The 13,228-nt window shown below is 39.6% G+C and overlaps 1 protein-coding gene across 1 annotated transcript; it reads left to right on the top strand.

Moving 5' to 3' along the window:
• The first annotated feature begins 12,130 nt into the window (after positions 1–12,130).
• Positions 12,131–13,055, top strand: LOC107304131 (ethylene-responsive transcription factor ERF003-like). The gene is made up of 2 exons (XM_040523073.1): positions 12,131–12,333; positions 12,439–13,055. The coding sequence occupies exons 1-2, from the start codon at positions 12,263–12,265 to the stop codon at positions 12,788–12,790; spliced, it is 423 nt and encodes a 140-aa protein (XP_040379007.1). The 5' UTR covers positions 12,131–12,262; the 3' UTR covers positions 12,791–13,055.
• The last annotated feature ends 173 nt before the right edge of the window (positions 13,056–13,228 follow it).

Raw genomic sequence — 13,228 nt, 5'->3', positions numbered from 1 at the left:
TTGGCAGTCTTTGGCACATGCAGTTTAGCCCATGGCATTATGTCATCCTAAGATAGTAAGATCCATCCGTCTAAAGCAAGAAGATCTGTCATATTCAAAGTTTTTTCTAATTCCATTCCAAAAGTAGGTAATTCCTTGTCAAAAGTACTCTGAATCCGAAAGTAGGTCATTAGTGAGCCGAAACAAGCTTGTGGAAAATTGGAAAATCTAGGTGCATATGATCCTTTCCAAAAGACTAGATTAAAAAATTTCAAAAAGGACGACTTCATGCATTCAAAAGAATATTGGACCGGACAAAACATTATTTCAAGAGCAAATGGGATGACAAAACATTTGCAGAAGCATCTTTTCGCTTCTGATTATGTTTATAAGTTAAAGTTTGAATTTTTAGTTTTTAATTTGGAATTGATTTTAGAGTTTTTTATCATAGTTTATTTTTCAGTCTTTATTTTTAGATCACTAAGAACATATATATATATATATATATATATATATATATTGTTCACAAATTATTTTTTTTTAATATAGAGTTTGACTTTTTTGCTTAAAAAACCAAACAATCGTGTCCTCGATGAATCATGCTCTGAAACTCTGAGTGACAGATCATAAAGATAAGCTAGTCGTCTAAATGTGATAACCTTATCAGAATTGCACTTTGATGCTGTAATTTTTTTTGGCTGTATGTATGGGCCTAGCTTAGTTTCTTTCACGCATGAACAATATAATAGACCGGAATTTTCAAAAGGCGCAATATATTGCCATTCACATTTCTCCAATAAATCAATACTACCTCCGTCCCATAATAACCTCAGTTTTTGTTTTTCCATGTCCAACGTTTGACCATTCGTCTTATTTAAAAAATTTGTGCAAAAAACTAAAAAAATTAATCACGTATAAAATACTATTCATATTTTATCATCTAGTAATAATAAAAATATTAATTGCAACAAAAATTCTAAATAAGATAAATGGTCAAACGTTAGACACAGAAAAACGAAAAATGAGATTATTATGGGATTGAGGTAGTAATCTATATGTGCACCTAACATTAAATCACATCACTTTTTGGATGATGGAGAAACGAGATGTGACGTGGCATCATCCATCGAAGTGTCCATCATACACAGAGAAATCGGACTGTCCGAACAAATTCATAATTAGGAAGTTGATGTCCATGTAACGGCGGCTAATTAATCTTCCAGCAACATGATTCATGGAAGCACTATGGTTCTTGTAGGTGAATCTTTCATGGGAATTTTATCGTTCTTAAAAAATAATTTGAGATATAAATTTTTAGTCTAAAATTTGGTATCTAGAAGTATTTGTAACCTGAGATATCAAATTTTTACGTCGAAAATTATCTCGAGGTATCTTTTTAAGTCCTGACGGAGTATGGCCCGGTGATTGTGGGCAGGTGTCTGGGCTCTGCCGTTCGCCTCATGCATATATGTTGCTTAGTTACAGTAGTTAAGCATAACCATTATCTATGGTTAGGTTTGCCAAAGTTAAGAAAAAGTCTGGATCCACAACTGTTTTTAGGGTAAAATTGCTCAATTTTTCTATGTGTTATTTCAGGTTTAAAGTTGATATTAAAAAATAAGTCATGATTAAAAATATTAAAGTCAACTTTTAAAATTTAAATATTGTTATGGTTGATAAGGTAATTAGTAGACGACGCGAGCCAAAATTTGCCCGACAAAGTCCGGCAACAAAGGCTCACAGGTAAACCAGATATAAGGCCTCCAGAGGCAGCAATAAATTTTTGAAACAGCATAAAAAATAAATTAACTGATCAATATTTGAACTTTGAAACTTTGAAACATTTGCTCAATTCATTATCCAAGTTGAGTATTCCAAAACGAATTACTCCTTCTGTTTTTTTTTACGCCATTGACTTTTTTATTTATGTTTTACCATTCATCCTATTTAAAAATTTTATCTAAATATACAAAATTATATATCATACTTAAAATTACAATAAATCAAATCATAATAAAATAGTCAATAATTATATAATTTTTTTAAATAAGATGAAAGGTCAAACATAGATTAAAAAGCCAACGACGGAAATCCAGAAATCTGAGGGAGTAAGTAAGAATCGGGAGTCTCAGAGAAACACCTCAGCTAACAAATATGTCTGAAACTCTGAAGTCTGAACCTTATTTTGCTCCTCCATCGACCATCGAGCCGAGGATACATAGAGCAGATATATGCATATTTTAACCGGATTTTGAATAGTTCTGTCGTGATCACGGAATCGAGCCGGTCTCAAGTCTCAACCTGAATTTCCCCTGAATTGACCCCTTTTTCAATGCCAATCAACATTATCCCAATTAGCGGCTGAGAATAACTCTCCCAGGAGTTGTGAGAGCAAAACTCTCGTGACCCAGCCAGCAATATTTTTTTCCTTTCAGAAAAAGAAAAAGAAAACAAATAGCATTAAGAGTTTAGAAGAGTATAACTAGGACTCCGATGTTGAATTCATTGGCACAAGCAACTTCACGGGATTGGGAGACCCCATGACACGTACTGTACTAAATTAGTACTAATCAATCAGGTTTAGAATACCATTACCAACGCAGACCAGTGCTACTGCTGAATACTCCTGGAAATCCTGAGGGGTCGTTGTTCGGGAAAAACCAAACGACATATTTATAAATAAAATTTTTATGTATTTATTCTTAACGATTTAAAAACAAAGTTTAAAAAGTAAACTAAAAAAAAGAGTCCTAAATCAATTTTAAATTTAAGATTTAAATTTTAAATTTTAGCTTATAAGCATAAGCGAAAAGAAAGTGGCTGATCTCCTCTTGCGTGCAATGTGTGCAGCTGATGAGGCTGCACTGCAGTCCCGGGTCAACTAGGGCAATATAGGCAATGAAAGAAAGCAGCTTCATGTTCTTGGCCATGGCCATATGCAGAGATGTCACAACGTACGCGCCCACTTGGAACCCCTGCTGCCTGTTTGGTCCACATGCAAGTGGCCTGGGATATGATCAAGCATCTCTCGTCTTTTGTCCCTCAAATCTTGCAATGATTTAATGCCCTCCTCGCTCTTTCCAACGCCTATCAATGAGGTCTATGAAATCACTCCACTAGGACTATTCCAAACCAATTCTCTTCCATCCATCCATCCTACAGCTTCTTCAGGTAACTAACTGATGACCAAGCTGCATATTTGTTGCCCAGAGAAATTTTCCGGTCTTTAAATTATACCAAACTTTTTTAATATAAATATCGTTATCTTATATTATAACGGTACCTAATTTATATTGGAAAGTAGCATATATTCCGATAATTTTCTCAAGAACGGTAAAATCAGTTTGATGCAGGAACGGATAAGAGGAAAAGGCAGCAGGAGCAATCTGCAGGCAGCTTGTTCTGCATATTTGTGTAGGATTGGAGGACCATTTTTCCTCTTGCCCCTTTTTTTCTGCTGTGAGGGCAGATAATTGGTTGGTGTGCCATGTTAGAGTAACATGCCCCCTAATTAGGTGGTTGTCTAGTCCAGACACACCATTAACTGATTAACAGCGATCTCAGCGAATCGTCGACGTCCTGCAACCGTACACACCCCTAGCTCTTGTCCGAATTCTTTCTCATTAGTTAGCATCCTCTTTGGGGGTCCATCTGTACCAAACATGGCCAATTAGGGTATCACATCGTGCAAAAGAGAAAAAAAACTCTAAAAGTATCTTGAGAAAAAAGAGCAAAGCTAGGTGATTAAAATTGTGATTAGATATCACATATATACAAGTTTGACCATTCGTCTTATTGAATTTCTTTTGTAAAATATGTAAAGTTATATATATATAAAAGTATATTTAACAATAAATAAAATGATATAAAAATATTTAATAATTATGTAAATTTTTTTAATAAAATAAATAGTCAGACATGTATAAAAAAATCAACGGCGTCAAACATTTAGGAATGGAGAGAGTATTAGAGCTCTGATGATTACCCGTGCTAATCAATGCATTACGGCCACATAAGACAGTGACACGTACGTACTGACCTTTAATTTAATATTTTTCTTCTTCAACAGCGTCTTGCGTGAGGATGAAAGGATCTGTTCAAGGGTTGGCCAAATGCACAAGCAACAGTTACAGCTGCGTAGTCCTTAGTCTTGAGCTGGGAAAAAAAGTTGCATACCGTTTCAGAAGAACAAGCAACAGGTTAGCCCACGATATGTATTCGAACAAAAGTCGCTCCGCAATGATAGTCTGATCTCTGATGCTCTTCATTTCCTTTGAAAGTTGCGATGCTACTCATTTGGATGCTGCTGCTGTAGAATACCATGCGTGTGTTTGAGCTAATACAATGAAGGTTTAGACTTCATAAATGTGTTTGCGCGAAAAAACCAAATAACATATTTACAATGAAAAATAATTTATGAATAAAATTTTTATATACATGTTGTTAATGATCTAGAAGTAACGGCTGAAAAATTAACTACGATGAAAAACCTCTAAAATTGACTCTAAAATTAAGTTTGAAAAAATAAATTTGATTTATAAGTATAAGTGAAAAGATGAGGGTATATAGTAAGAGTATTCTTGTCCAGTCCTGAAATCTAGAGTCTCTAAAAAGAATTAGTTTTGAAACATGTAAAGCATGGTTGTATTGTGCTGTAAAAATATCATTTCGAAAGCAGAAGGATGTTAGTTTATTGCATTATGGCGAGAGGAGTAGATTAATCACCGAAGAAGAGATTTATTAATTAGGAATCATGCCGCCATACTATGAGCTATTATACATATGTATGTTACTGTAGATGAGATGAAATGCAGTGAGCTCATAATCTGCAAGAGGCTCCACTTGTCAATTGTCAATATGCACTATGTGCTTCGTTGTATAATTGACATTCTGAGTATTTGGTGAGACTTCAGATAGACTTTTTATCAACTGACCAAATATTCATTTCATATATATGTAGAACAAGTATGCCACAAGAATTATTGGTACCAAACAAAAATGTCTCTGCGTGCAATATCATTGCAAATGCATATGCAATAATACTAGGATAGGGTTGACCTGCCAGCCTGCAGCAACTTCAACAGCCAGCCCTCATCATCTCATCTATCTCATGCTTGATGCTTCAGGCCAGCCACACAATAATTTCAGCTCCACATGGGCACCAAGTGAGTTCGTTGTACAAAGAGCAGCAGCAAAGGGGAATCTTATACTATGAAAAGAGAAAAAAGGAGAAAAAAAAAGGATATAGTGGGATCTTGGGCTAAGAAGAAGAGATATACTATTACAGATAGTTTAACTAGATATGTTGTTGTCTGAACCTGTTTTTTTTACTAATTACGTGTTGGAGATGTTTGACACAAGGATAATCTAATATTAGTATGATAATGCTGGATAAGACTCGGGATTAGTAAAGTAATTCCCAAAGGTTAAAGTTCCAACTCCCAACTCCAGGTCAAGTATTAGGTACAAACCAAAGTTGTGAATAAAAAACTTTCCACACCATCATCATCTCTGTTTAGAACAGTGCGATCAGTCATCAGTCGACATGAATCAAGTGAATATGGACAGTACGGCAATTTGATTAGGTCGTGCTAGCCGATATTTTTGTCTTTGAGCAGAAACAAAAAAAACCAAGATGATTGCAGGCATTCACTTGTTCAATGTGAAATAAACAGTGAAAGAGTCTTGGTTTATTATGTAGTACAGTAGTATCAAAATTTATTGCTCTATGACCGTGCAGTTTGAATAAACAAACTGATGCATTACTGCCTTTTGACAATCGATCCAAGTTGCTTAAATTCTTCCTTTCTGAGGAGCGTATCTTGTGTCATATCATCCTTGCTTTAATCCAAGTCCTGAATTCAGCAAGCTGCAGTCTATTATGCGAGTTCAGAACACTACAGAAACAATTTGAGCCCCCAACTTCTGCAGAGAGATCAGAAAACAGGAAACGTCGTACAGAACGTCACAGGCTGCAGGCTGCAGTTGGTGTAGGATTATGTAGGTACGAACATAATATTGATTCAAGGTGCATTTCCTTGTCACCTTGAGGAAGGCCTGAAATATTTGAAACTGCTACACTAGCCCTGTTCAGTTACTAAAAACTTTTCCCAAAAATATTACATTAAATCTTTAGATATCTAAATAAAAAATTATATATATATATATAAACATTAAAACTAATTACACAGTTATAAGGGAAATCGTGAGACGGATCTTTTGAGCCTAATTAGCATATGATTAGTCATAAGTGCTATAGTAACCAACATGTGCTAATGATGGATTAATTAGACTCAAAAGATTCGTCTTGCGGTTTCCACGCGGAATCTGAAATTTGTTTTATAGTTAGATAACATTTAACACTTTAAATATGTAACCGTACGTATCGATGTGACCTCTTTTCTAAAAAAAATTTTGGAACTGAACGCAGCCTAAATGTAGGCACCAACTCAACGTAATCAAAGAAGTCCACATGATCTCAGCGATAAACAAATGGCAACCAAACACAAATAGGAGTCTTAGCTAAGCATGAATACTTTGTGAACCAACCATTGTCATCTACCCGATCCAAATGGCATTATAATCTCTTCTCCTGTGCTCCCACTCTGAACTTTGAAAAATCCATGGCAGGATATATATTAACGGGTTAATGGCATGATGTGTCGCAAGCAGAGCTGTCTGCTGAGTTCATGCTAGCTTATATTGTCGCCGGCGCAACCAATGCAGATTATTACTCACTCACGATGCATTTGCCGGCTTGGCTTACATCTGAAAATGGAAGCAAAAGTAGGTGCTAGTGCTTGCATGGTTTTTCAAATGTTTCTTCAGAGACTTTGCCGTGACAAACAAAAAAGGATCGAAAAATACAGGGAGTCTAGGTCAAATTTGAAGGATTTTTTTTTTCTCTGGACTTCTACCTCCTATTCTGAAACTGTTGATGATATATTTGGTGTGGAAATCATGCTCAACAATGACAAAAATTTCTCTGCCACGGTCGATTTATCCAATGAAATGCCTACGTTGGTAATTGGACAAACAATGGCGATGATTGATAAGTAGACAATTTGTCAGTGCGACTGACGCCTATGCTGCTGTGTGTTCTTTTCCTTGGTTTGAACCATCTACACTGTTGCGGGCTCAGAAAGGGGAAAACAGCATCCAATAATGATCGGAGCCTACCATTCTTGAACTGACACTAACAACAGTAGATCAGAATTGACGACGTTGTTTGAACTGACACTAACTACCATCTCTTGAGCCTTGACCAACAAAAAGTATATAAGCAAAAGGTGCAAATGACAGCCGAATTGACGACTTTGTTTGACTGCCGTGGAAAACACAAAGCAGCCGTCGTGTGCACAGAAGAGGAATCAATATCTTAGGATGCAGTGGAAGTATGCAACTAGTAGGAATTAAACAAAGATCGATCAGTCTATTGGCTTGTTCACTTTATTGCCCAAAAAAAAAATACTAAAGGTCAGGTAAGGTTGGCTAGTGTTTAATTTGACACATACTGCCAAGTTTTGGTAAAAGTTTTGAGTGTAGAATGTCCTGAAATAACCAAATTTTGGTAAGATTGTGTTGGCAATTTTTTCCGTCTTTTTCAGAGTTTGGCATTGGTTAAAAATGAAAACAAAGTGAACAAGCCCAAAGGTGTATTCAGGCCAAGAAAAAAAAAGAAAGCCCAAAATGCAGTAGGCCTTCATGGGCCTCGCCTCCCTGGATGAAATCGTGCACGTCACGGGTGCGGGCCGTGTTTTTTCTCCAAAACGTCCTTCTGGGCCTTTTCACCGTTGGGCCCGTTGGCGCGCCGACCTGGGCCGTCGTGCGCGCAGAGGCCACATCTTTGGCCCATTAATATCCCCACGGTTCTACCGGATGTTTTGCTGCATTTCCTCTAATATTCATACTGATAATCTAGCCCATAGATATCGTCGATTCAAAACTTCAAAGTTGTAAAAATCCATTCTTTTTTTTCCTTCAAAAATCTTGAATTTTCGTTTGGTAAAATCTAGTAACAGACGGTAATTAAGAGCGAGCGATGTTGACGAGTGCATGAGCTGCCGCGCAGCGAAGCCTCACATCGTGTTATATCAACTGGCCAATTTTTTTTCTTCTAAAATTGCACGGGTATAACTAAAGCATAAATACAACGTAAATTACGATATAATTATCATGGAATTACCATGTAATTGTATGTAAGTATTACGTAAATAACTTGATAATAGCACCGGTAGCGCTTGTAGATATTAGCACGAATAATCTCGGTGCTTATCCAACGATCAGCAAAAACCTTACCACTCATCTGAAGAAGAAAAATCACACGAAAGATTTTCAGCGAAACCGCTTCCGTTTAGCTACACAACAAGTGGGAGACGCCCTGACGCAGTAGAGGAGGATGCTACGGCTAGAGGGTGACCAGCTGACAGACTCAATTGACTCGATCTTATAAGAGAAATGACGATGAGAAAGAAATTTCAGTCCAACCGACCGATGACCGGGCTCTACTATATATGGGGTCGTAGACAGCCACCGTACATTGGGGTTTGGAGGCTCTGTCATTATATTAACATTATTATAAACGAAAATATTATGCATACTATCTTTTCTGTACTTTAGATCAAACATAATAGCTAGAATGGCAGTGGAGAAACGTAACGACGTTCACGAAACATAAAGCCTAACGAAGTGAGAAGAAATCGCTGCAACGTTGTTATTATAAACACTAATATATATACACGTCTTATATGGAGCATGTCACTAGGTAGGCGGGTGAATCCTCGGCGTTTGGTCGATACCCCCACGAAAGCAAGGTAGGAGTGGGCACGTAGCGCCCCTGAGCGACAGCGCCATATGAGTCTCGCCCGCCGCCCCGCAGCCTCTCCGACGCGGCGTCCACGTCGTCCTGTCGTGTCGTGTCCACCCTGGCCTCACCTCACCTCAACACCAATTTCTCTCCAGGGTTCGTATCCTCCTCCTGCGTACTGCTATTTCCGTATAATACAGTGAATGCCACTGATAATTAAGTACATATGTGAGTGGTCCAATAAACACTCGATACGAAAACTATCGATTTTTTTTTTAAGAGACGAAGAGAGTAGACACTATTATGATACTGACGACGACGATGCACTGCACAGCACACCAAATTGATTGTGATTTGTGACAGTTCGACATCGATGGATAGATCGCAGCCGGGCATGCATCACATCCTGGCCGGCCGGGCGTGGTACGGGCTGCCGCGCGCCACCACGTTCCCCTGCCTGCCTGACCCTCTCGAACCAACTCCGGCGACGGCGACGGCGATCTGGCCGTCGGCCAGACCAACGTGAAGGAGTGCCCGGCCATGGCGCGCCACGGGCCGGCTGACACGTATGGCCGATCGATCGTGACCGTCCGTCCAATCAGCCAATCAGGCCGTGTCCCACGTACGGCGACATGGACAAGATTGTGTATCCGTACCACGACATTCACTCCCGTGATTAATTTGGGTTGCCGGATTAAGCCATAACAGGGTTTTACGGAAACGGCAAGTACACTCAAACACTGATAACTGGAGTGTTTATATACTACTAGTAGAAGCCTGACTCCACTCCCATTTGGTCAACACTTGTTTCCCATTTTGATCACTGTCACAGGTTATGCTCACTGCTTATTTACCCGTGATTCGTAACGAAAGGTTGAGTTATAATATGCTATTGATATTGATTGTTTTATGAGCTCAATATATATAGATCAAGTAAAAAATGAAAGTTGTTTATTTGGTTTAATTTTTATGTGAGTGAGAGCGGTTGGATTCATGTGAGCTTGAAATCTGTTACAGTATATGATAGGTTTTATAAGAGAAAATCACTAACCTGCATCCGCCACTTCTCTTCATTAATTGCAGGCAACAAATCCTCTCTATTAGACCTGTGTAAAGATCCATACATTGATAGCGCTTCCACTTCTGCAATTGCAACTATACTAGATTATGCTTTCAAGGACATACTAAGAGTGTGAGGAGGATTATTGGAAGTTCTTGGGTTTTGAGTTACACCATGAAAGAACATGAGAGAGGGGAGGAGGAATAAGTTCGAGTGGTTATGTAGATCCAGCGGCGTATATTTGTCCAAGAGGGAGACATCAGTGATATCTTAAAGGTTTGTTAGGGAAGACGGCAGCGCAGACCTAGCAGTTGTAGCCACTCAAGATGAAAGAACAACACAAGAGAATTCGGTAGTAAGTGAAAGATGGTGAGGACGAGATCTAGTTGCATTGCATTGGTAAAGATAGGAAAGAAATTTACCAAGAGAAATAGAAGACGATGGCCGTGGATCTGACAATGGTAGGTACTGATGAAGGAGGAAGACGGTGGTGCGTGCTCAAGATTTTCTGAGGAAGGGAAAGCCAGTGGTGATCGATGGACCTAGCAACTGCGCATAACCACTTGAGAAGGGAAAACACTAGGGGGAGGTTTCTTGTGGAAATGGAGGATGGTGGTGGTATATATGGTAGTGGCAGTGGATATGGGAAGTGATGTACGGTAACTGAGATTTACTTGAGAAGGAAAAGCCGAGGTTTTCACATAGTCAGTGGTAGTCGTTCGAAAAAGGAAAGATGATGCTACAAGGGAGGTTTTAAGTAGGTGGTGACAGATTTGGTGGCAACAAATCGGTGAAAATTAGGAAGACAACATGGGGGACAATTGATAACGAAGCAACTAGAGAAGCATAGTGGACCGTAAGATGGCTCTGACAAAATCATGTAGGTAGTGTTGATGGTGGCACGAAGATTATAAAAGAATGCGAAAGGGATAGATTGGGTCTTGGAGGGGTCATAAATGGATGGGACAATGGAGCTATCAAACCTTATCCAATTAAAAGTTAGCTAGTATTTAATAAAAAAAATAGGATACAATGGTTAGATAAACATAATTTTTTCATATAGCACTTATAGTAAAAAAGAGCTCACTTTACGCGTACTAGGATAATTAGGTTGGATCATACGAAAATAGGGGCAATATAGCACCACAAAAGGTAATCTAGACTGCTAAAGATTTCATGGTGTCAATAACCCTTTACCGCAATGTGACAGTGAAGCCAAACATTTAATCCCCACTTTCGGATAGATAGACTATGTGCTACTGTACTAAAGTTAAATATAAATTACAATGTAATTACACTGTAGTATATTTTAAAGTTTTTTATTCAAAATACTGCTGAATGTTGGGTAGCTACTCCCTGCCAGTTTTGCCACACACATGTTAATAGCTGCACATGCAACGTGGCGTCCACTGCAGCCGACACGTGCCTATCTCCACCCATCCACGCGGACCATGCATCACGCGCTCATCTGGCCGTTTAACCGAATTGTCATGCACGCACGCACCGGTTGCTTAGATGAGGCTAAACTTTTTAGCTCCATGTCATATCGGATGTTTGGACATTAATTTGAAGTATTAAACATACACTAATAAAAAAACTAATTTTATAAATGAGTGGTAATCCATGAGACGATTTTTTTAAGCCTAATTAATCCATAATTAGAGCATGTTTACTGTAACATCACATAGGCTAATCATGGATTAATTAGGCTCAATGGATTCGTCTCGTGAATTAGCCCAAGATTATGGATGGATTTTATTAATAGTCTACATTTACTATTTATAATAAGTGTCCAAACATTCGATGGGATAAGGGGCTAAAGTTTAGCCCCTTGTCCCAAACACGCACATAGATATTGATCAGTGCCCCTTTACAATACTATCTACCTGAAAAATAAATAGCAGCAATCCAGAATCGTCGTTCTTGATATAATGTAAGGTGATGAGTCTAACATGGTGAAGGTGTTGGTGTGTACTATGTCGAAAAGCATGGTAATTTCTCGGCTTCAAAATAAAAACAATTTCTACAATTTAAAATTTATATTATAATATAATTATTTATGCACCGATTCTCATGATTTCAATCATTTCAATGATCCAAAATTAAACAAATGTTTAGAAAGAGAATTTAATTTATTTAAATTTTAAAAATTAATCATTGAATTGACTAAAATTTAATCTGTTGATACCTCCCTAATCTATATTAAATAATATAAAATACTTATATTTTGCGACATAGGCGGCAGTAGCATCTATCACATCCGGCCGTGTATCCTAGCTAGCTCTATCTCTTGCAGCCCTCCTGCTGCCCTCTGGGCACAGTAGTATATAAGCGTACCCTGCAGATGCAGCATCTGATGGCCTAGTACCTGCCATCGTTGGGTCGTCGGTCGATCGAGCAGCAGCATCGTGGCAGAGATGGCGAGGTACAAAGGCGTCAGGCAGCGCCACTGGGGCTCCTGGGTCTCCGAGATCCGCCACCCTCTCCTGTACGTACTACTATACTCCACACTAGCTAGCTAGCTACCATGCAATGCAATGCCTGAGCAACATGGAGAATTAATTGGACGTGTTTGCTTCGCTCGCATATGCAGGAAGACGAGGATATGGCTGGGGACGTACGAGACGGCGGAGGACGCGGCGAGGGCGTACGACGAGGCGGCGAGGCTCATGGGCGGCCCCGCGGCGCGCACCAACTTCCCTCTCACCCACGACGGCGGCTGCCTCTCCCCGACCCTGCGCGCGAGGCTGGAGAAATGCTGCACCACGGGCTCCTCCTCCTCGTCGTCGTCCCTGCAGGCTGCAGCCGCAGCGGCAGGAGGAGGACACGCCGGCGGCGAGGCTGATCAGGCGACAGGCGACGGCGACGAGCACATCGAGGAGATGATCCGGGAGCTCACGTTCTACGGCTCCATAGAGATCGTCGTCGACCAGCCCTCTGCTTAGCTTACTGTACGTGCCAATCTCGTTAGGCACATTGCATTGGCCATTAGTAGGCTTTACGTACGTCGATGGAAGAAAGGATATATTTGCAAGATCGTAATCGATCCCTCGCTGTGGATCGCGAGATGCGTATGCAACAGCAGGAAGGGGACCAAAAATCTTTTAGGATAAGGCCTCCAGATTTGGTTTCATGATGTGAAGTTGGGGGTTGAGGGCTAGCTCTCTCGTCATGTAGCTTCTTTCTTGCTACTATGGTGTGACGATCTGACGCATCTTCGTGTCAACACCCGGTCGAGCCGTCGTGTCCACCGTCTGCTCCATTTCGACACGTCCAGGGGATGATGAACAGAGGGAATGGAAACAAGTGGCCATGTACACAAACAAGATAGCAAACGAACGCGACAGGTGAGGCTTCTCTGGATCTCTCATATCAACATGGCT

This window comes from Oryza brachyantha, chromosome 4 (assembly GCF_000231095.2).
Source record: "Oryza brachyantha chromosome 4, ObraRS2, whole genome shotgun sequence".
NCBI lineage: Eukaryota > Viridiplantae > Streptophyta > Magnoliopsida > Poales > Poaceae > Oryza > Oryza brachyantha.
Note: the sequence above shows the minus strand (reverse complement) of the source record. Positions and strands in the feature narration are given on the sequence as shown.